The 24,625-nt window shown below is 41.9% G+C and overlaps 1 protein-coding gene across 1 annotated transcript in view; it reads right to left on the bottom strand.

Moving 5' to 3' along the window:
* fam20cb (FAM20C golgi associated secretory pathway kinase b) overlaps positions 1-20,816 on the bottom strand; it is a 51,346-nt gene extending 30,530 nt beyond the window's left edge. Inside the window, exons 1-3 of the mRNA XM_042397717.1 lie at positions 19,484-20,816; positions 19,061-19,236; positions 15,337-15,415 (exon numbers count right to left, since the gene is read on the bottom strand). Coding sequence (XP_042253651.1) covers positions 15,337-15,415; positions 19,061-19,236; positions 19,484-19,992 — 764 coding nt within the window. The 5' untranslated portion in view covers positions 19,993-20,816. The remainder of the gene's footprint in view (positions 1-15,336; positions 15,416-19,060; positions 19,237-19,483) is intronic.
* Positions 20,817-24,625: the final 3,809 nt, after the last annotated feature.

Below are 24,625 nucleotides of genomic sequence, written 5' to 3'. Positions count from 1 at the left end.
AGGAAAGCATGGGAGAGAGAAAGCTCTAAAAGTGGGTTAGCAGAGAGGGATGGTAAAAGAAAGAGAAATAATTTTTAAAAAATGGGTGGTGAAAAAAACATGAATCAGCAGCACACAAATCAAGGGATTTGGAGAAAAAAACTGTGAAGAGCAGTGGATGAGAGAGGGGAGGACAGGCATCAAGGTGTGGTGAGCTGTGAGTGACTGTAGTCAAGGCCTGTGGTATCCTGAAATCCCAGGGCTGTGTCTGGCAAATTGGTGGGTGGGGTACACGGTGGCTGTTGATAAGCAGATAGAAAACAGGGCTCAGCGCCTATAAATACACTATAAATACACATAGGGAAACCCTGGAGCCATGGGACCAGCATGGCAAGGACGCAGAGGGAGGGAAGGCAAACCAGAGCTGTGGAGTGCTAGTGCAAAAATTATCAGGAAAACACGAGTGAGATGGAGATGGAAGAGGGATGGGTAGAGGCAGAAATAATCTATAGGAGGTAAAGAGGTGATTGGAGGGACAGGAACAGAAAAACAGAGAGAGCAAATCAAATGAGGAATGTATCCAACAAGAAAACATACAAGCAACAAACTTTTCAGATCTCACTAACACCATGAGTCAGTTGTTCTGTTGCTTGAGACCAGTAAATCAAGGGAAAGGGTGCATCTTACTCCTCAGAGAATCCAACTTCTCTTTTATTGCACCAGCATTATAACCTTGCAAATACAAGAGCAAGCCAAAAGGAGGGACGCTGCTGGAAAAGAACAATACAAAACTGACCTTGTTAAGCATTTATAAGGAGTGTCTGGGAGGTTTTATGAGCAGGGAAAAACAAGTTTTGTGAGAGAAGGAACAATAAATGACAGATTCAGATTTTCCAGTTATGTGAGAGCTGGAAGAGTAAAGGACAGTGTACAGCATGTTTCTCCCAGCTGAATTGCTCATATCATATCAGGAGAAAATGAGAGAAAGGTGTTGTCGGAGGGAGCCAGAATAGTGCTCTCCTCTCGCTTTCTATTCTCCCAGGATGTGAGATTGAGAGGCGTGGCTGGAGGAAAAAAACGAGTGATGGTGAAAAGGAGTGATGGGGAAGTGAAAAGGGACAGAGGAAAAAAGGAGATGGCCTAGGGAGGGTTACAAAAAGAAGCAGAGAGGTGAACGAGGAAATAAAGCAGTAAAAAAGCAAGAACAAGAATGAGGATGAGGATGAGAAGCAAAAGAAGATGAAAGGTGCTGATTAAATGGGCGTGTGACCATGGCATGCAGTTTCATGCATCTAAATTAGCAAAGAAAGTGCAAGTAAAGAGGGAGAAAAGTGTGGCAGCAAATCAAGACACAAACTGCCTCTAAGTTGTTGCTTGTCATGGATTTTCCAACAAGAGAACCAAGCAGTAAATCCTCATGTAACATGCCAGTCTCTCTTCAGCCTTGAGAAAAACTGGCTTGAAATGCAACAGTATCTAATGATGTGCGCAGCATGACAGATGCATGCACATTTCATTTAGGAAATAAAAAATACATGGTGAAGAACTAGAACTAAAACTAAAGACAAACTGTGTAAATGTGCATGTTAAAGATAACGTCTTCTCCTCAGTCCGTTGCACTTAGCTGCACCATTATTACACTGCAGAATAAAGGGATGAATATTGGCTGAGAGCTCACACAAACTGCTTTTAATGTTTCCTGACACAGTATGACAGATGTGAGAGCCCGTTTTAAGACTGAGTAATAAATTAAGAGTTGTACACACAGGGTTTTATATATAGGAGAGTGTTTTGGATACTTGCTTGAGTCGTTCATGAACAGAGAATTAAAAGAAGGCATGTGGAATTAAAGGTGAATGCCCTGCCCTGTGCCAGACGCTGTGCTATGAGTTTACCGGATCACTACTTTGAATGATGACACAGCCACGCCCCCTCAGAAGTTAGCTCGTGCTTGGACAAGAACTTAGGCTCCAAAGCTCATATTTGAATAAGCGCTAGACAAACAAGCCATAAATGCCCCTCCACCCCCCCCCCCCCCCCTCCCCAACCCACACTGAGTGAACTGAACACACAGCAAAGCATCACAGTTGGTAAGTAAAGCGCTCTCTCGCAGCACACTAATCTGTGCCATTTTGCCAAGCAGCTTTCTCCTCGCTGGGTCTAACAATGCCGAAGTCACTTTTCCTCCCTCCTCTCACTCTCTCTTTTTGCGAACAACAACAAATCATAATCCTTTGGTGAGCCCGACCATATGGTCTTTTCTTTATCCTTTCTCTATCCACACCCCACTGACATTAATAATTTGTAGGACTGGAGAGATGGTATAGGGCCAAAACACTCCCAACATTCAAATAATCCCACTGTCATTTTTGTACTTCTTTTGGCTGCAACTGACATTGTTATTGCTTTAACAATGTGCCAATACTTTATTATAATTGATGAGGAAATTATTATTATTAAAGCTGCACTATTCAGTTTTTATTTTTGTATTACAATGTATCAAAGTATGTGTAACGTGAAAGGTGATGTTCATGTTGATGACACCAAAGAAAATTATCACCTCACCCTTCAGTTCCCTTCAGTTCTATAGAGCATTTTAGCATCTTTCAGCTCATTGTTTTGGTTTTTGAGCCCATAACTGTACTGTTTCAGCTCACTCTAATGGAACTGTTTCTAGATGCATGAAACAGTTCTTTCCAGTGAAAAAGTTCAGATAAACCCATTGTACACTAGCCTGCCCAGCACCAAACAGAAGACAGACAAAGTAAGTGACTTGCTGGTAAACTAGCTAGCAGTTAAAGAGCCAAATATTTCCCTCAAGAGTTGGTGGAGGTCAAAACAGAGCAAAAAGGTGGATGAAAACTGGACTTAATATTTGTCAGGTGGACAGAAACATGACTCTAAATGAATGCTAATGTTGCTCTGTATCTGGATGTGTAAATAAGCAACTATTTTCTAACTGGTAAGCCATACATACTTTAAAATGATAGTATGGCAATGCTGCGTTTGCAGCTTGTTGCACTGCCCCACAGGACCAAAAAAGTCTATTAGTAGTGTGTTAACAGTATGACAGTCTACACAAATGAAATGTATTTTGGCAATAATCTTATATACATTTCATAGTGATTATTTATTTTGTGACTAATGAGAATATAAACACATATTACTGCACTTGTTGTCATTTTGTCACATTACATAATGGTTACTGTATTATAATAGCACCTACAACTGTAATGAATGAACCTGTAATGTAATGCATCTGAATTGTTATATACAGTTAAAGTGTGACAATAAAAAAAAAAAAACTCAGACTGAGTGTGTTTTTTGGAATCTGAGCAGCACTTCCACAGTGAAACAAATGACATGCTGTCATCACTTTTAATTATGCTCTGTTTGAGAAGAAAGCAGACACTGACTGATCGGAAAAGAAAGCTGACAGTACAGTACCACTGTTTCCATCTTGTTTCATGTGAGGTGCAAGACAACAATACATGTTGAGACTTGGGTGTTATGTGTGGCTTTTTAATCTCCACTCATCTGAGGTTGCTTGCATCACTTGTTTTGACTATCCAACCTCCTTTTTTTTCTCTAAAGAGGCCGTCAGGAGTGAAGCGTACAGGGACGTGCAGATATTGAATTGTAAGAGCAGAGCCTTCTACCTTAATCCATTATGACCTAAGGCACCCTCCTAAAACCTGAGGGTAAGATGGGCTATGAGTGCTGAAAAAACAAACAATCCAAAAAAAATCATCCCATAATGCATTTCGCCTTTCCCAGGTGTATTTCAGCAAATCACGATGCATTTCGTCGGTCACGTGTCTTGATAACTATGATATCATCTAAAACGCGCTCACGTCACATCCGGCTCTAAAGGGAGAAGCACGCAAATGTCCCGTTCTTAAAGTGATATAGACGCGATGTGTTAATCAAGCTCATACAGGAAGCAGCAGCGTGGAACAGATTTTGTTTAATCCGCATCTACACTATAGCCAGAGCGCTGACAGCTGTGGTTCATACAACCTCTTTCCCACCATAACCTTAGTCTCTGTTCTGCTGTTTGCTAATTACGTATCACAACATGGCCTCATAATGCCACGTTTTTGACCGCCTCCCTCAGAGGGTGACTCTTCAGGGGGAAAAGAAAGCCTAATTAGACCAAGTGTCCATCTGCTGAAGGGAAGAGGTGGAGAGTGCGTTGAAGAAATTAGATAAATGCAGTTTAAAAAAAAAACCTGACGCCCAAAGACCTTGCGGTGCTATAATTAAACCTGACAATCAGGAATGTTGGAGAGCGACGGGTGAACATGGTATTTTACCTCCTGCTTCATTACTGTCTAATGATCCCCCTAAGGTGTTTTCCCTGACACTAACTATGGCTTATAAAAGGGATCAGTTTCTGCTGGCAGGATAGCATGAGGAGAAGAGCAACTTTAATGGCTAGTGAAGGTGAAGACAGAAAGCAAGAAGGAAGATCACAGGAGAAACCTTGGGCTCTGCAGACCAGACTGATGCTCCATCACCAACCCAGTCTCACATCAAAGTGTATAATAGCTACGTTGGCCCACAGCACAAAACGTATTAGTTTCACAATAACTGCTCTATAATTGTGAGATGTTTTTTTAGCCTGTTCTTTTCTATTCACCTGCATCCATGTCACATGAAGTTTCTGTCTGCAAAAACAAACAAAATGGCTGCCATTCCTTTTATTCTCAGTGGAAAATGCTATATTATAATATAGTTTCTGCATTAAAATGCGTTAAATATAATGCACATTTCTAGCGAGAAATGACGTGCAAGTAAACAACATGCAAGCTATCTGTTTTCAGCGATAGCAGCATCCAATAGAGGCCAATAGAAAAGAACAGGCAAAAAAAACATAGGCATCTCATAATTTAAGAGCTGTTATTATGAAACTAATACGTTTTGCACTGTGGACCACTGTAGCTATTACACATTTTGATGTGATTTGGGTTGCTACCACACTATAAAACACTGGATACTTCTAGAGTTGTCTCGCCCTGAGGCAAGATAACAGATACTGTGTGTTTTATATGAACCACAATTGCTTCTTCAGGCCATGCAGCTCTCAGATCAAAAAAGTTTTAAGTATATTTGCCCCATTCAGAGCATCTCTCTAACTGCTAAATCAAAGCACTTTACCCTTTATAATTAATGACACTAACAGCACTTTCAGCCCAAATCTGGAGCCGTTTCTTCAAACTCTGGGAGCGTTTACAAGCTTATTTGGCCGAAGCACAACCAAAGCAGGACAGGTGGAAATGGTTCTTCCAAGAGAGGCGCAGTACTGTTTCTAAGAAGTAAAAATGCATCTGGACCGACTGCAGAAAACAATGCAAAAAATGCAACCCAAAAAATGCAAAATTTGAAGGGTACACAAAGACGGATGTTGACATCTGATAGCCAGCAGCTCCTTGTGTTTGAAAAGCCGAGCAAAAGGACAGATGCTCATAGTTCTTCACATGCTTTTCACGGATAAAAACACCACAGAATGTAGATGCGGCCATCGTTCTTGGCTAAGTTAAAGGGACTGGAGTCAGATTTATTTAGATTCTCCCTGCTGCCAAAATCTCTAACCTCATAAGACGACAGGTTTCCAAAACTCTGTCCAGTAAACGAGCAAGTTGTGAATCAGTGTCACTTTTGTTTATAAGACCTGGCTTTGCTTGAAATCAGGCAGCCTGAGACTAAATGAAACAAATAGTAAAATGGCTTTAGGTGTCAGGAAACCACAATCCAAGCTTAACTTCATTTTTGAGGAAGTTCAATTTTAGTCTTGTGGATGCTGGCGTTTCCACTTAACTCTGGGACACATGACACTGTCCTACTCTCCCTTTATTCATTGACTGTGGGAAGAAATGAAAGGCTCATTCCCAGTCATGAAGCAACCCCTGTGCCTCTGCTTTCAGCATCTGGTCCTCAATAAGAATAGCACCGAGGCAGGCTGGGCCAAGGCCAGATGAATCAATGTCTGCTGCGATTGTCACATCAGCTGTTGAGGTGTGCTGTGTCCAGACAGGGTAAAGCCTGCCTTTGAGTGACAGCTCCTTCAAAAAAAAGAGACAAGATGACAGATGGTATCAAAGCATGCGTTCCCACTGAAACAGAGAGCTGCATCAGGTTTCTAAAATGTTTATGGGCGAGTAATTAATCTTCTTTTTTATTATTTCTCAGACACAATGACTGAGTTTATCAGGGATGAACTGCGATTGTGACGGGCCAGGAACAAGTTGCCTCTGAGAAATGCAGAGACAACATGCATTTGAAATGCATCCGTGTGTGTGTGTGTGTGTGTGTGTGTGTGTGTGTGTGTTGCTCTGGCGATTGCTCAGGCACACACACACACACACACACACACACACACACACACACACACACACACACGTGTACGCGCACACAGATGGCAGAGGAATTTAGGCTTTGATATGCAGATTGGATGCTGGCTTATCATTTCTGCTGGCTGCAACACTGTGTTATCGTTCCTTCAGCACAACATTAGAGATGATAACATTTACCTGAAGGGGGCAGTTGACTGATAATATCGTCAAGACATTTCTGCTCCTGGAAAGTCTGAGCGAGGCCTGCGTAGAATTTGCTGGAACAGTATCACTACAGATTGGTGCTCATATGCACAGGCATGCACATGACTGCAAAAACACAGACACACACACACACACAGATAACCACACAAAGACAAAGAAATATGACCAATTTCTGTCTCCTAGGCAACTACAGTATGAATACTGTGACAGTTTGGAGCGCCAAATGTCCAAAGTTGTCAGAGGTGGCAATAAGACTGTGACACTGACACACACACATACACTGAGATCTCAACTGCAGAGACAGCTGTGCAGAGTGAGGAAGAAGAATGGATGTTGAGTTTCGCAGAAAGTGCAGTGTAAAATAGGAGAAAAGGAAAGGATGTTTGCATCTAACAAACATGTCAAACTTAATGATTATGCTAATCAACAACACTGATTAAAACTGGCACAGTGTGTTAGAATACATTACCGGGGAAAACATCACCGGCTTACTAATATCTAAATTCTACATAAATCATGACGGCTGATTACTGTAGATGGCAGGATGCCAACAGTACATTAACAGATTATTACAGTGGGCTACTTGCTCATGTGCAGCTTTTTCCCCCATCCCCACTAGGCCATAGATTAGTTGCATAAGCTTCTGTTATTGAGTGCACATACTCTAGCATATTTTTCTATAGTACAGAGGGCCATAGGTCTGCACTGCTTATTGTCCATTACCGTCACAGCCTTAGCTCCATATTAAGAGATTATTATCAGAGAGGGCCAGTTTGCCGGTTTTATTTTAATTACATCTGCTTGGTAAATAGGTTCTCAACCACTTTTACATCAGAACATAAAATTCACTTTACGCAGGAAGCTGGGAGTTATTTTTGTCCTGACAGTGGATTGACAGAGATACATTCCTCATGTACAGAAATAAGGCTTCAGTTTGTAGTCTTTAGGAACATTATTTATTTTGAAGTAAAATGTGCACAATACATTTTTGGGCCTTGACCGTCTGGTTGAGAAAAAGCAAGGACTTATTGGAACCAGACACTGAATAAAACAGTATGCATCACTGCCTTATGAAACTACCTTGTCAAGTATTGATCATTTCTTTTGTGCTACATTCTACCAAAAGTGAAGAGAATAACGATTAGCAGATTAAAACATAACATAACATACATATTTCCTGGTCTATATATCTTTGCATGATTTGCAGTTCAAAAACTCCTTATTTTACTTATATTGGCTCTTCATGCAGCCTTTGACCATGTTTAATTTTATCATCATTCAGATGGTGCTGTGCAAGTGCATATTCGGATCTCAGTGACAAATTGACCAGATATGAAATCAGGTATACAGTAGTTGCTTAGTATGCAGCATTAGTAAAATTAGTGATAGTATATTCATGAATCTCCGTGACATCAGGGTGGCTTTTACCTTTTTTTATTTCATCAGTTTCCCTTTATCTCTCTCTCTCTCTCTCTATGTGCTAAGAACAGAAAGGCTATCATATATAGGGGGAGAACACACACACACACACACACACTGCTCCACTCTGTATGATCCTGGTGCACCAATGGCCTGCAGTGTGTCACAGTCTCTGCAGGGAAGACAGTAAGGGGGTCAGATTACTAAGCCTGAGGGCTCCATTTGATCGTACGTATCACTCCGCTGCATACTGAAAAGTATGTTCAGCTACTGCAAATTTCATCTACAGTACATGTGATAACTGGTGTGTGTGTGTGTGTGTGTGTGTGTGTGCTGCAAAGTGTGTGTGTGTGCTGTAAAGTGTATGTCTTTTAAAGTGAGCATGACCTCCAACAATATTGCTATAAACATTTTAAATTGTGCTTCAGCATGAACTCCATTGTGCAGAATAATAACCCTGGTGAAACAATCACAAAATAGAGGAAACAGTCAAAACATTAAAGGCCCCATGAAACGGCATCTATAACTTTTGTACTGTGACGCATCTCCCAGTGAAACGGAATATTTGAGCAGTGCACAGTTACAAGAGGGATTTAAATCAAATCCTTTGCACTTGATTGGACTGCTAAAAAGAGGGCGGGGCTTAGAGTATAGCGCAACACGCAGCTGCAGAGAGAAACAGCTACAGAGGACCGTTGGCTACATACTTCAAATTTGTTTTAACAAAAACAATAATTTAGCTACTAATTACAGCAAAGGATAACAAAGCTAACACTAATGTTAATGACATGTGGGTTAAAACCACTGACGCTAAAGTCACTTTAAATGGGAGGAAATTCTGAAGCTCAAGGTAACTTACAAATTGTTTTATGGTGTGAGCTATTGGTTATTCATACTGTATCTCATACTGCAGTTAACACATTTTGCAACAACATCTAAGCAGCACAAATTCTACACACATTCTTCCACAGCTGCAGCTGGGGCACGTGCACTCTCAACTTGAATATGCACGACGCCTCTGATTGTGCATACAGAAATTATTGTGATTGTATAATTTGAGGGTGTACAAAAACTGCTTATATCAGATATAACCTTTTACTTCAGTTGAAAGCATGTAATGCATGCAAATACATTCACTGTGGATTTCACTGATGTGATGTATATTGTATGCCGCAAGCATGTATAGGGCTTAATTACTGTATGTACTGTATAAATCCAATTACTCTTGAGATAGTGTTTACGTAAATGCTTTAGGTTCAATTCAGCTGCTGATTTCAAGTGTTTGTGTAATACCATTTACAGATGTGCGGGCCAGCAGTTTGAGGGTTAATGTAGACCCCCCAAACCCCCCCCCCTCAGCTCTGCCGTTGCCACTCCACTGCTGTGAATTTCCTCTATTTCTAAACAGAGCTGCACTCATCATCTGTGCTCTGAATGACTTGTCCTGAGGCGGTTCATCCCTTTATTTCCTGACTCAAAGTCAAAGCACAGGCACAGAAGACCTTGTGAATACAATATCACACAGTAAACAAGCGCACATGCCGACAAACAAACAACCAAACGGACAAAACACATATATATTAAAACAAAAAGGCGGCCAAAAACCTAGAGGGAGAGAAATGTTAGTCCACAGAGAAGTTACTTTGTTTGACATCCCTTTATTCGGGAACATACAAGAACAATCGCTGAATTGTCCTGTTTTTCATCTGTCTCTCGGCGCTGCGTTTGAGGACAAATCTGGGCAGCTTTGAGTGAGGATAATAGGGGTTTTTTTTGTTGAGACATGCCCTCTATGTCTTCAGACAAACTCCCTCAATATTATTCTTTCACCTCCCACAGCTGATGCAGCTTGATGATACAACACCAGCTCTTATACACAGCCAATTTCCCACTAATATTTCACATTTCCTCCAGGCTGTTATTTGTGCTGCTGTCAATATGTTACTGACACAAACAAGGTGACATTATGTGGCTCCCGCCTCTTGTCTCCCAGAACTGTCAATCAAAAATTACTCACGGACCCGACTCAGCGCAGATATAGATCGCTCGCTCAGTGAGGGGAGGGGCGGGCAGCAGAAAGAGCAGATATCTCTTCTAGGAATACTCGGATTGATTTGTGTGTGACTGAACCAACAGCTGGCTGATTGACAAGCGATACAATTAAGTGGAAGCAAGAAGGAACGGAAGACCATACATTATATCAATCATCAGTCCTTCCCCTGCCTCCCTTTGTCGATCATCTGCAGTCATCTAATGGGATTTGTGTGCTCGGAGACTAATTTCACTGTAAATATTCATGTCTTCATATTCATATCATGTCTCCCCAGTTTACATCAGCACAAAGTCATAATGACAGAAAGACAAAGAGATGGAGGGAAAAGCAGAAAATAAAAGACTGTTTGTTCTGTTCTGTTTGTTGTCAGTATTTTCTACGCAGGCATTCAGGTTCAAAATAGTGCAAAACACAACTTCACAGCTGGGATTCAAACACACCTTTCGGCGCAGGTCTATTTCTGTACGCATTGGTACTTGAAACAAAGGTCTCTAGTGGTCCTTAAGGTATTACATGCATACTGCACTAAAAGGTACATGGACATTTCTGACAGCAGAAGGCACATTATATGTATTAGTATTATTTGTACTTGAAGGTAAGCTTTTGATGGTCCAAAATGTTTTGTTGCTGTTATGGTCCTCCCAAAGGGACTGTACCTTTTCAAAATCTACTCTTTTTTCCCCCCACAGCACTACAGAGTGCCACCATGAGCTACTAGTCCACTCTTGAGCTGAAGTCATTCTCTCATAGCTGCTGGTCAGAGTGGTCATAACTGGTGACCCTTTTGGCTACAAGTTAGCCAATGTGAATTAAGACTGGGCAGGACTTGCAGTAGTATGGTCAGTCAGTGAGCCAAAATAAAAAGGTAGAAGATGTGAGCAGAAAATATATAAAATGTGTGGGAGCATATTTATGTATAACTGTACAAAAATCCAGATGAGAGAGGAGCAGATGTGATAAAAACATTCATCTACATGCCCTTCAGTTATCACTGAAGCTGCATCCAACTCGAACAATAAGTGTCAGGAGCAGTGGAGAGTCTTTGTTGGACTTATTTTGCCCTCAGTTTCACCTGTCAGGTCACATAGAGCTTGCCCTAACCCTGTGATTAGTGGAGGTTATTTGAGGCATAAGCAGCCTGACAGGAAGAGTTGGAAACACGACTCACATCCTCAGCATGTTTTAGGAGAAAAAAAATTATCTTTGATTCAGGGTGAACAATGTGTAATATCATTATTTTAATTTAAAAAAACACTAAGACTGAACATCTAAAAGCTAAGGCAACAAAGGACAATGTTCCTGATCCAAGAATTGAGTTTTTTTAAGACAATGTTTCAGTCTTTTATGCTTATTTTATTATATCTTGTGTATAGAGCACTGAGCACTGTTGAAACTAAAAAATAATATAATTTTTAGCATTAGTGTGAAATAGAAATGTAAGCCACATTTCTATTCCTTTAATTAGGCTTGTGTAAGTACGAAGATCAATTTCATCGTACTGTGTTATTTGCCAGGTTAATATAAATGTATGTGAATAAATAGCCTTTATGTAATTATTTTTGTTAAAGAAGCCCACACTTCACTGTGTCAGCCGCTTTTCTGAAATCAACTTACACCCTCATAACTCAGAGTCATTTATTTTTGGATGAACTATTATTTCAGCCGACCACTTGATTTAGATGCAGATTTGTAGCACATTCTACATGAAAAACAATAGCTGAGCCTACAAGCTGCAGAATCAGCAACATGGGACCAAACTATTCAGAAAACTGGGACTATTTTGTTCCTGTTCTACCCGAGCATCTATGTGCATTTTTGCCATTTGTAAAGCATTTGTTTATTGGAACAAAAGCAGATTTCGTGGAAATATCGCAATTCAGGGTTATTTCAGTTCTGGCCCCAAGCATAACAGGATGCAGAGGATGACGAAGATGATAATTGAGCTTAGTCATCACACTGAGCGTCATTCAGGTTACAATGCAGATGTTTTGTGACAGGGACTACAGCTGTGATGTTTTCTCTGCTTAAGCAACACAGGGGTTGGTCACTGGAATATTTGGCGCTATCCCATAAAGCCTCTCTGATCTCACCAAGCCTGTAGTCGTAAATATTGCACAACACGCCTTGAGTGAGATTACATTAGTTAAGACTGGTGTATTCTATGTCTGGAAAACTGTACCGCAGACAGCAAATCAACAAGCTGATTCATCGATGTTACATCATACTAGACAGCAGCTGTAAGCCATTTTGTGTCACCTCAATACAGTAAAAGCTTGTACACAGCAAAATCATGCTAAGTTCTGTTTCATCCCACCTAAAGAGGACCCTTTCCACCACAAAACAGAGACACTGACCGTCATTCTCTGCCTCTCTGAGAAGAAATTAAAACAAAGAAGAGAGAATACCTAAAGGATCAATACAGCAAGCCTTTTAATGGATTCCCACATCTGTGCTGTTCAGTATAGAGTGTGCGAAAAAGAGAGAAAAACAAACAGCATACAGAGTTGCAGAGATGGAGGCAGAATGACGGGGAATACTAAGAATGAGAGGCAGACGGGGGGTCCGATAAACAGATAGAGCAGAGCAGAGAGAGCACAGGTTTCCACAGATATGGATGGTTGGAGGGTCGATCGTTACCCAGACACTGCATGCATGCCTGCCTGCCTGCCTTCCTTCGCTGCCTGATTGCCTGGCACACATTTGCATTAGAGTTGAGAGGAGCTGAGCAAGAAGAGCACAGCCGGAGAAGTCTTTGATCTCTCAGCCTCTGTCTCTTTGATGCACCATGTGGAAACACACCAGCAGATTTGGGAGCAGCGGACGAGGAGATGATGTTGGGCGTTAAGAGGATGTGCGCGTGTGAATGCCGGCGTGTGTGCATGTGTGATCTCCGCGAGGGAACTGATGTATATAGCGGGAATGACTGCGCAAATCTGTCGAGACCTTGATTGCAGTCCAAATGAGCACACACATGCCAGCATGGGTTGCCCTATTTTGTTAAAGTCAAGTGCATTCAAGCAGGAGGGAGTGAAAAAGGGGAAAAAAAAAACCTTTGCTCTCGCCGTTTCTCAGGATTATCAAACATCACGGCGGCTCTGAAAACTACAACTGTCAAGCAACAGATTTACATCCAACCCCATCACCCTGTGCTTTTCTCGGAAAATGTCATTTCGCATATTCATCTGGGTTCAAATTCGAGGCAATGCAGCGAGATAATCTGTGGATTTTGACTCTGTGCGTGTATTGACAACACTCTTCACCCGCGTCTCCTCCCCTGTCTCTCTTCCTCAGCCTGTATCTTCTCCAGTCCTTGCCCCCTCACCTCTCCTCCCTCCTCTCTTGCACTCTCCCATCCGTTCCCTCCTCTCACCTCATTCTCATCTCTCCTCTTCTCCGGCCTGTCAGGATGATTTCAGGCTTGTTGCGTCTGGCCTGACTTAGTGTGGTACGATTGAAGCAGTAATTACAACAGTCTCTGAATAGCTTTTCCTCCCACGGAAAACCTCACTACCTATCATCCACAGGCTTAACCCCGCTCTCCATGCTGACATGCAGGGGCCAGACAACAGCCTGTGTAGAAAACCATTAACCCACAATTAAATTACAATCACCATAACAAAGGATGGGTGACATTTAAATCCACCAATCGAGGAGGGATTAGGAGCGAAGAGCACTTCTCTTGGGAATGTGTTATCATCTAAATATGACATGTGGATAAAGGAAATGTGAATTAATCAAACATTTCACACTATCTACCAGTGGGGCAGTTTTACCATTGGGTAGACTTATCTTCTCTAATAGTTAAGCCAAGGTGTATTACATGGTGTGCAGAGGTAAGCTTAGGTGCTCACCTCTTTCTGTGAGACATTAATGATATGCTGCGCACTGGTTGGATGTTCTCATATCATAACTGGAATAAGCTTCAGAAGAAGATGAGGCAAGGAACAGAGGTTTTGTGGTTGATTCACAAAGCTCCCAGTAAAGTCTGGCATCATCATAGAAAACTGGCTAAGGAAAAATAAAGACAAAATATGTGGCCACCCAGGCGAGCAACAACCCGACAGGCTGCTGCTTTCAGTTATGGCTGGGCACATGCCAAAAAGTATTGTTAAATTATGGCATAAACTCATCTAATAACTTGTCCATCATATTGGATAGCAAGATAACATGAACTCAAATTGAACTTTTGGTCTTTTTCAGCTGCCTTTTCATTTATTTCAGGGACCAATATGGAAGAAATCCAACTCATTAATAGCTAGCCATGCTAGCAGCTCTGTGAGGCACAGTGGTGCTTTGAGCTAAGCGCTACCGTAAGCATGCTAACATGCTCATGATGACACTCCTAACATACTAATGTTTAGCAGGTATAATGCTGTAGTTACCATGTTCACCATCTTAGTTTGGTGTGCTAGCCTGCTAACAAATTAGCACTAAATACAAAATATTGCTGCGGCTGATGGGAATGTTCAGTTTTGCAGGTATTTGGTCATGAACAAAAATATTGGACAAATTAAAAGTTTAACGTGATAATGGCACCAGACGAAAAGTCAAAGCATCATCAAATGAATGTGTGTACCAGATTTCATGGCAATTCACCCAATAGTTGTTGAGATATTTTAGTCTGAACTTAAGTGGTGGACCAACAATTAACATTAAATGATACCTATAAGGAAATATCTGCAACAATACACGCAAATACAATGCTGTATGATCAGGAGTCAGCTACTTTTAGCAAGCACACACATCATGTGTTGATAACAAGAAAGTGACATTTAGCTGACTAGATGATATGACTTTACCAGAGCACAGAAAATCGATCAGATGAATCAGTCATACAATGACACAGCCAGTGTTGCCTGATGGCTGAGGACCTCCAACATGGCCACTAAAGGATGATATGAGTCACCTGAAAGCCCTATCAGGTGAAATGCCTGCACAACATTTGGCTCTGACACAGCAGAATGATGACGGCCTTCAATCGAATATCAAGGTTGTGCTGAAATGAAAGCAATTTGATACAGCCAGAGAGGAGAATGAGGAAATGAGATTGATGTTGTGAGGAGAATGAGTAGGTGGTGAGATGCGAAAAGGAAGTCAGTCGAGGTAGAAAGCTGCAGAGTTGGTGTTTTTTGCTGAAATGGCACTCAAGCTTTAACACGATACAGAAGAGATTGCTTTTTCATAAAGAGAGTGGACCCAACAAAGTGCACCCTGCCTAGTGGAGCGGGAGAGATGAGAGGGCAGTTTGACCAGAGGAACAATGTGGCCAGTGGCAACTTTTTCTTACATAAAATGCGTTTCTGCTAGAAAAGCAAATGAACGTACTTCATGGGTTTGAATAGAGCCTGGCCGTAGTTCTGGAAGGTCATGATGAGCTTGAGCTGGGTGCCTCCAGACTTCATTGCTGTTGGAATAAAACAGACAACACCGCTATTAACGATCAATTCATTGAAAGCAGCTTCACATATTTTTGAAGAAATGAGCTGTAGTAATGTAGGCTCACAGTTATTTTGCTCTGGCATACACTGACCCATTGGAATTTAAGTTATACAAAAATGTGGCTAATATCACCGGCTAGATATTAGCTAGCTAATGATATTCGCTAGTTTGCTTAACCGAAATTTTCAAATTCAGACTAGCCAAACATTTTTGGTAAGCTGGTACCTAGGCTGCTGACCATGCAACAACATGAACTTATGCCATACCTGAATAAAATATGTCACTGTCTTCAATTTTTTGCCACCAGTGTTCAGTTTTTGCCCATTCAAGTTTGCAACTTAGCTAATGTTAATTGTACTAGTAGCTCTGTCCACCACTTAGCTTTTTTTTACCTGCATATGTAGCTCTTTTCTGAGAAAAGAAAATCTGTCTAAAATCTGTAACAAATTAGGAAGATGATAAACTAATTAGGGCTGCAAGTAGGCCTGACAACTATTTAATTTTTTTTTTTTTTTTGTTAAAGTAGAAAACAGTGACAACATTTCTAGCCCATGGAGATGTTCAATTTTTCATCCAACCAGCAGTCCAAGACATAAATTTACAATGATATTAAACAGTGAAAACCTGCATATTCTCACATTGGAAAAGGTGGAAGCAATGAATATTTGATGTTTCTGCCTAATAAAAGACATAAATGATCAATTGGTAATGTGGCTCAGTCTATTTCTTGAAAATGCCAACTTGAGCTATAGAATCCAAGCATATAGTTTATTGATGCACGCTTCAATAAAGCTCCATATCCATGTTCTTTGTTTAAACTGTTTACTGAAAAAGTTTCCTCTTCAAGACAACAAAATTAAACATGGTAGCAAAACACAAAAAACACATTAAGCATGACAAGCAAGGTCAAAGACCAGCGTGTCCACCAGTCTCTATAGATTCATCTAAATCAATTAACAAACACAGACTTATTCAACATATTAACCAACCAGAAGCGAGGGTTGACTAGGTCGATATCAGCCCTTATTAAGTATTCTACAATTAAGCTATAGAGCTACTTATCATTATCAACAAGGCCAGATATCAGTTATTTACTGTGGATCAGCTTATCAATTAAGCGGCTGATCATTTTGATAAGACGGATAACATTAGTTAGTGATTGTTCAGTGTCAGCAGAGTATAAGAAAACACGTGAAGCTCAGAGATAAGAGACAAACCAAAAGTCCGTAAACACATGATGAAATTGGACTGTATTCCCTTTATATAATGTAATACTCACTGTCATTGATTTGATTAACATTTTAGAGATGTGTCATAGTACACCTGAAGCCTGAAACATGACTTTCCTCTGCCACGTTGGTGAAGAGGACTGTTGTGTATGAAAGCCTGTGTATGCGCACAGATGTGTGTTTGTGTTTATGTGTGCGCTCTGAAAAGACTGAGTGCTGATGTCACAGTGTTTTGTTTGATGGGAAGGGAGAGTGAGGGGGTGAAGGACAGCCAGTGCTCGGCCAACGCTCTCTGTTCCTCCGCTGTTTACTCTCTCTGTGTATTCTCTGGAGGGTCTATCTCTCTCTCGCGCTGTCTCTTTGTGTTTCTATTCATCCATCTATCCTTGATGTTTTCTCCCTTTTTGAACATGATAATGCATTCTAAAGGCACTCGTGGGACTGGGCTCAGCGCTGGAGTGAAGGACTACAAGGCTAAAACACACTGAAATCCACAAAGAGAGCACAGCAGCCACCGTGCCTGTTATTTCTCGTCTGATCGATTGGAAACTGTGTTTTGGTGGCCTTTTGCCAAAGAACAACCTACTTAATCAATGCTCTCATTTATTTTTACATATGAGAATCATGAGGACAAGCACAATGTTTACGGAGAAAAGAATTACAAGTGAAAAGATCAATGTTCGTTTGACCTCATCTGCTGCTGCATGAAGTTGTGTGTGCTCATGTGATGTTAGGAGACATTTTAAATAAAAGCAAATCTAACTGTAATTGTTATAAACTCAGACTCTGTTTACCAAGAGTGAAAATAAACCTCCTCACAGTAAGCAAGCCATATTTCATGTTACAAAAATGTTTACCTCTTTCTCTTTTAGGGCTGCTATAGAATAATAAGTTATGGATTTTTACTGTCATCTGCTGTTTCACGCTATATTTCCATTAATGAATGTGGCTCATAAGAGGTTATAGAGTATAATACATCCCATCACTCCTATCCTTAAGTTAAGATAATAACGAACTTCTGCTGGATTCTATTGGTATTCTGCCCCAGGCCTGTGTTAAGGCTCTATAATTACTGAGCCACCATGTATTTAGCTGGCTAGAGACGCTGAGAACTGCTTCCTCTATCCACCCAGGCTGAGAGGCAGAAAGCAAAAGGAAGAAAATCAGAGAAAATTAGAGAACATCTTTAGTAGAAAGAAGGAAAAGTAGGAAAGAAATACTTCCTCTGATGACCAAGCAGGAATGCTTGTTTTCATAAACAGTTAATCTGACTCCCAGTTAAGTATTTAATCTTTGCTATAGGCCAGTTAAAGTTTTGTCATCGGCAGATAAACTTGAAATCTGCAATCCTTTTTTACAGCGAGTGCAAGATGGGCGACCTTGAGTCGACAAGCACTCTTGGAATTTGGGAGCCGGTCTGAGCCAAAAAGGAAGACAATCCCCCCCTAAATAGGAAAAAAAAAAAACAGAAATAGATTCCATGTAACGGCCCCAGTGTGGATTATCGCCTCTGTCAGGTATCTACTTTCACTTGCAGCCAAGGCTTTATGGCTTTCTGCAGAAAGCTACATTTACCGTGTGCTTGTCAGTCAAATAAAAGCCACAGCATTTGATTTGAATCAAACCGCCATGTAGCTGTTTGATTTGCATCTCGAGACCAGGTGTTCTCTCGGGCTTGATATATTCAGCTGTGACGCTTTGAGAGGAATACACGAGAGAAGACTGTGGTGTTTTATTATTCCTAAAGCCTCGTAAAGCAGGGGTGTGCAGGCCGATCAGATTGAGCGCTGTTGTACGATAGCCTGCAGCTGACTTTCATCTTCATGCATGCTTGCGTGTGTGTTTGAGTGTGTGTTCATATCAGCAGCGCCTGTGGCAGCGAGGAGCACATTTTAACCATCACTAAGCAGCCCCTCCTCCCTCTCCTAACCTGTAGACACAGTTACTGTACGTCAGAGGCACACATTCCTTTTTGGCTGACTGTAAAACAACTTGTTTCTTGTGTAGAAGACCCTTTAAACTGAACTTTGACCTCTCTCTCTGCATGGCACACTACAGAGGCACAGTCCTAAAGAGCACATCTAATATCTGTGTCTTTGATCAACACACTGGACTCCCTAGAAGCTTGTTTAATGTGGGTTGCAAACTATGACCTCCAGTTTGTGTGACGCAGCAAGCAACGACCAATACGAGCACAAACATAATTATCTTTGTACCTAAACGCACCGCAAAAATATATCCCACGATGATTTGTGTCAGATTTTAAAAGTGCAAACTCTATTCTGTTTCTTCAGAGTGTCATTTTGGATAATTTTGATTTTTTTTAATTTAGTGTCAGCCATGCAGGCAAGCCCACCTGCATGGCTGACACTATGACTCACCAACGCTAGTGATCCTCTGGGTGACCAGGTCCTTCAGGAGAGCATCGATGACCGGGTTGTGTCTGGAGTACAGCTCGTATCGATTAATCCCAATGTGGAAGCGGAGCCAGTTGGGGTAGGAGTCAGCCGTCAGCTCCCCAGTTGGGCTGAACTCATCCATGTTGCCTTCCCCATTCCTGCGTGAGAAGAGGGAGGAGGGGAGGGGAGGAAAGAAAGGAGAAAGAGGATTGTCAGGTTTTTTTTATGTAAAGAGTGACAGGTGTTGTGCAACAGCCCATGAGCACAGATGCAGAATTAGACTAATGTGATTGCACAGAACTCAACTATAAGCCCTTTGATGTTTAGACATATTATAATGAATGTTTATTCATTCTTGCACTTGAGTTGATTATGATTCAGACTTTATGAGCAAAAACAGTTTACCATTCCTGATCTGCTGCTTTGGGGTCAAATCTGATGTCCGTGTTGACGTTGAACAGCGTGTCCTCGTCTGTCAGAGGTGGAGGGGATCTTTTATATAAGGGATGGTCATAGAGAGCCGACAACCTTGAACTCCTAGCCGGCATGTTCTTGGTCACCGCGGCGTCCTGGATGAACTGTCTCTTCCTGTCACCACGTTGCCCGTAGTGATCGAGCCTCCTGAGAGCCTGTGTTTTGTCGCCTGTGACCGGGACCCTTTCCAGGGAGTGGGAGGAAACATTCGAGCTGGGCTCGTTGCTGAAGTCCTGAAGGATCCGCAGGGTGTGCTTGTTAGGCCAACTCTGTTTCCCCCAGCTCTGGGGCTCCTCGCTCGGCGTGTGAGAGCAGGAGCAGCCGCTGTTGCTGTGCCTCTCCAGCTTTGGTAACAAGTCTATCATTATGTGCATCGAGCATGCAATGAGGAACACCATGAGAATCAAAACCCGGAATTTACGCAGGAGGATCATCTTCATGGTCTCCCTTTTGAGCAGATGTGAGTATTTACTGCAAATGATCAGCACGCAGATGAACAAGCTGACTACATCGCTGATGATGTTTATTAGACTGGACGCCAATCTAATGAAATATACATTAAACACGTAGGACCCATCTTCACTTGCCGTCTTGAGTAAAGGATTCAGTGTTCAGCCTTTGTATTTTCAACATCAGAGTCCTGCTTTTATTTGCGTGGATGTCCAGATTTCAGAAGCGCAAAATCATCCGCAAGCGTCCAGGTAAAACAGGTCGAGTCGGTTCAGACCAGCGGTCGATTTGCGCAAGCCACATCCTTTTCACACTGCTGCTGTCCCCTCTCCTGTCGACCACTAAATGTTTTAGAAGGATTACAGAGTCGCAGACAAGTGAGTAGGATCCAAACGCAGCTGTGATACGCGGGAGAAACGATCCGTTAAACGTGCGTGTCCAAGAGGTCCGAAGGCGCGCATCGGTCTCACCGTCGAACCTCAATCCGATACGGGGAGAGCAGCCATGGATCAGCTGGGACGTCGGCCCCGGGAGAAAAAAATGTACGGGGAGTGAAGCTCTTCACATTTAAATGTTTTCAAGGGAAAGTCCCCGAAAAGTAGTCGACGTGCACTCATCCACTTCAGCGATCCAAGATGCGTAATTCTGTCACATCGAGTCCGGACTAATCACCCGAGGCGAGCCAACGGAACAATTCGCCACAGGTAACAGGAGACAGAAATCCCCCCCGGAGGGCCAGGCAACCTCTAGGACTACAGCGGGATAGGAGAATGTACCTCTTGTAGCATGTGTGAATCTGGGTGGGTGTGTTAAATATGATGATGAAGCCAAGGCTAGATCCAGCCTTTGCGCAGCGTCACTGTGCGCAGATTGGCTGAGGAGAGAGAGAGAGAGAGAGAGAGAGAGAGAGAGAGAGAGAGAGAGAGAGAGAGAGAGAGAGAGAGAGAGAGAGAGAGAGAGAGAGAGAGAGAGACCGACCATGTGAAGCGTATAACTGCTTGTCTGTATTCCTCTTGGAATAAATCCTCCCTGCACATCCCGACTGTGCAAGAAGAGGGCGTCTTTCCACTGGCCAATATTCAGTCTGACTCACACGCAGCAGTTTTTCTTTTTTTTTCTTTCTTTCTTTTTTTTTTTTTGTCTGAAATTCATCTGCTGGAATCCCTCTGAAATGTCTCCTCCGAGACGGCAGTCAATCCATCGATGATACATTAGACAGGCCTATTAGACCGCTCATCAGTCTGAGGATCCAGTTCCATCCTGCACTGCTGCCACTCAGCAGCAATCACATCTTCAATAATGTTTAAAGGCCGCATGAAATGAAAACGACAAAGCACCTTTCAGCACTGCACTTTCTTAGAGGCCAGGAAAAGAGAAAATTATGCAGTATAGAGGAATAAACTGACTCCACACTTTCCTCCTTCTTTGACCCTTCACCTATATACCACATGAAGCACGTATACCACATAAATTACCATGAAAGCCAAATACAATGTCCAATATCCAGTAAGTGCACTAATGTTTCTTTTTTACGGCTAATTGGCGCAGCATCATGGCTGCATCCATGCTTCCTTCGTGGCTGTAAATAGGCAGGAGAGGCAGGGCAATAAACTGCCTGCATTTCATAGTATGGCATATATGCATGAGTAAGTGATCATGCTGTCTGTGATTACCTCCCTAGATTAGTTTATAATTAAAAGAGCCCAAAGAGAGAGACGGAGTGAGATTGTTGTACGAACATGTTGGCTGAAGGAATAGATTCATAAGAAAGAAAAGTGGAGATGGCTTAAGATAGGCTCTATGGGGGGATTTACCCAGTGGAACAAAACATTAGTTGTGAATGTTAATGAAGCTGATATAGAGGTAAAATTAAAACAGCAGCAGGGAGATCACTGCTAATCTGAAGCTCTAAATTGTGTGTGTGTGTGTGTGTGTGTGTGTGTGTGTGTGTGTGTGTGTGTGTGTTACAGTGAGCGGCAGTGATTGCTTTATTCCAGAAAGTAGCATCAAGTGTCAAGCGACTAACAATGGATCCAGCAAACCGTCTGCACAGCATTGTCTATTGTGTTAGACAGAGGAAAGATTGTTGTATTTGCAATAAAGGAAGTGCTCCCCATTTCCCCTAAATTACACTGTAATGGAGGGTTTACATCCGTGAGGTACACTCACCATTGACGTTTTAGGGCGCTTTAACAGTGACTAATTCCTAACAAAGCAAAAGGTCTATCAGATTGGCCTCCTCTGGTGTTTGATGTCAGTGATAGTGCAGAGTGTGGAAGACAAAGTGATGCTTGTTGCCCGTCCAGATCTCACGCCAGCCACTGTAGCCCGTGGCCTACTAGCCTGAGGTGAAACAAGCAGAGATGAATGTGTATTGATGTCAGTCAGACATGGATCACAGCAGTCGATGGGTCAATGGTTCCTCACAAGGCCTGTCTTGTGCAATTGTTGCTGAGCCTTTCAGGAGGAATCAAGAGGACTGTTTGATTCTCACTCACTCGACGTTACAGCAACACATTTAAAAGCTTCAGATCTGTTAATACTGTAGAAGCGGGCTGTTGTGAGATGACAATTTGCAACTCTACCAAATTAATAATCTCGCTCTATAATTGGGAAGGGTGCAAGCCATAATGACAAAGCACCATGTGAGAAAACAGCGGAAAATGCATCCAATCCTGGGATTTCCAGTGTCAAATATCACCCTTTGTGCAATGTTCACATTTTCAATGACTAAGCCCTTTTTTTTTGAAAGAGCTCCTTCTGATCACAATCTGTGACTTAACAGACTGATTGAGAAACACCATCCTCCAATATCCCATGTGACAACAGTATTAAAAGCACCTAGACCTTGCACAGACAAGATCAGGAGCAGGAGGAGGAGGAGGAGGGCATCCTAACAGATAGCTGACTACAGCACAGGTTGTATATACACAAGATTTATGTCCTCTACACTTCACAGTGTCTCTCAGAGAGATGGCTCAGAGGATAGCAAGATAGCACTATCCGTGTTCCTATCTGCACTATCACAGTAAAGGGTGAGGTGTGCGTTTGCTACTGTACAAAGTGTGCCAAATAGATTTGGGCTTGAGGGGATTCAAGTCGAAATGAAAAATGCATTTTCACTTTGTTAACTGATATTACATTTCATAACATACCTCTATTTACTATAACAACAAATGGCAACAGTTATTCCTTATATTTCTATATCAAAATACCATTATTATTTTTCTTGTTGCTATTATTTTTACTTGAATTTTCTATTTCAGAGTTGGCTTCATGGCATACCAGAAACGCACTAACAGGTTTGGTTGCATCCCTGTGGCTTGGGTTTATGTATTTGAGTGAACCAGGAAGTTGTAACAGCACAAAATGCATTGTTGAAATTGTAAAAACACTCTTGAAAAAGTCCCTTTGTTGGATTATGTCTCACCTGCACTTCCTGTTTAGAGCAGGAGTGTATCACATTAAAGGACAAGTTCACAATTTTTCAACTCTGTCTTCAAAACAATAGTCAGGTGCCCAAATGAACACTGAAAAAAGGTTTTTGCTCACGTAATATGTAGTGATGTGCACTATGAAGGGATCTCTTAATGGCCAGTATGAAAAGGAGGAATGATTACAAGAAGAAAAACCTGTGTCAGTGTTTATTTGGGAATATGATACCATTACGCCATAAGAAATTGGAGGGAAATATTTTTTTCCTATGTCACTGCATTATAATAACAACACACAGCTCACCTGATTTATTATCATGTGAGGTTCAGCTGTTAAAAATAGATGGTCACAATTATTGAAGGATTTCTGCAGTAGTTGTAACCACGGCAGTAATATTAAAATGAAATGTGAAAGTCACCCTGAACTGCATGAAAATGAAATGCTGACAGTTGTTTAGTATTATAAGAGGGAAAAAAGCTAGAACAGTTGGAAGGCGCACTGAGGCATCAACCCTCCCTGCTTCACATCCCTCCACTGTTCCTGCCATTCATGCATCCCTCTGTATCGCCAGTTCTCCATATGTATTGTCTGAGTAAATTCATTTGTCTGAATTTGCCCTTGGCGTGACCAGGGCTGAGTGGAGAACAAGACTAATTTCCATCCCTGAGCAGCGCCGCACTCACTGCATCTGATACGGCACATTTGAATGGATATTACAGATAACAATGCCCTCTGTTGGCCCCAATAAGCCTCACGCCGCTCTCACCGCTCCTCCTCCTCCTCCTCCTCCTCTGTCAGCCCCTCCTCACCTCCATTTACAGTTGCTCCGCTCAGAAGCTAGATGTGTAAACACAGACGTTTAAACTGTCATGATAATCATTTCTGCAAAAACACCCACAGTCTCCTGAAACCCGATGACATTCTGAAATCACCAGACTTTCTCTCTGAATTGCTCTCACCCCCAGAGGCTCTTCTTTTATTTCCACGATGCTACTGTTCTTGATAATATTTGTACTCCTTTGTTGTCCCTTTTCATCTATCTCCTTATAACATTTGAATGAATTATGCTCCTTTTGTTTACACAATTATCACTTGTGGGTGTCAGCACAAAGCAATGTTGACATTCTGCTTGATTGCATATTAGGGTCGTGTGAGAGAGATTTGTTCTGTTTGTGATCGCCACTTTGT

This window comes from Thunnus maccoyii, chromosome 20 (assembly GCF_910596095.1).
Source record: "Thunnus maccoyii chromosome 20, fThuMac1.1, whole genome shotgun sequence".
NCBI lineage: Eukaryota > Metazoa > Chordata > Actinopteri > Scombriformes > Scombridae > Thunnus > Thunnus maccoyii.
This window is presented reverse-complemented; position numbering and strand designations above follow the sequence as displayed.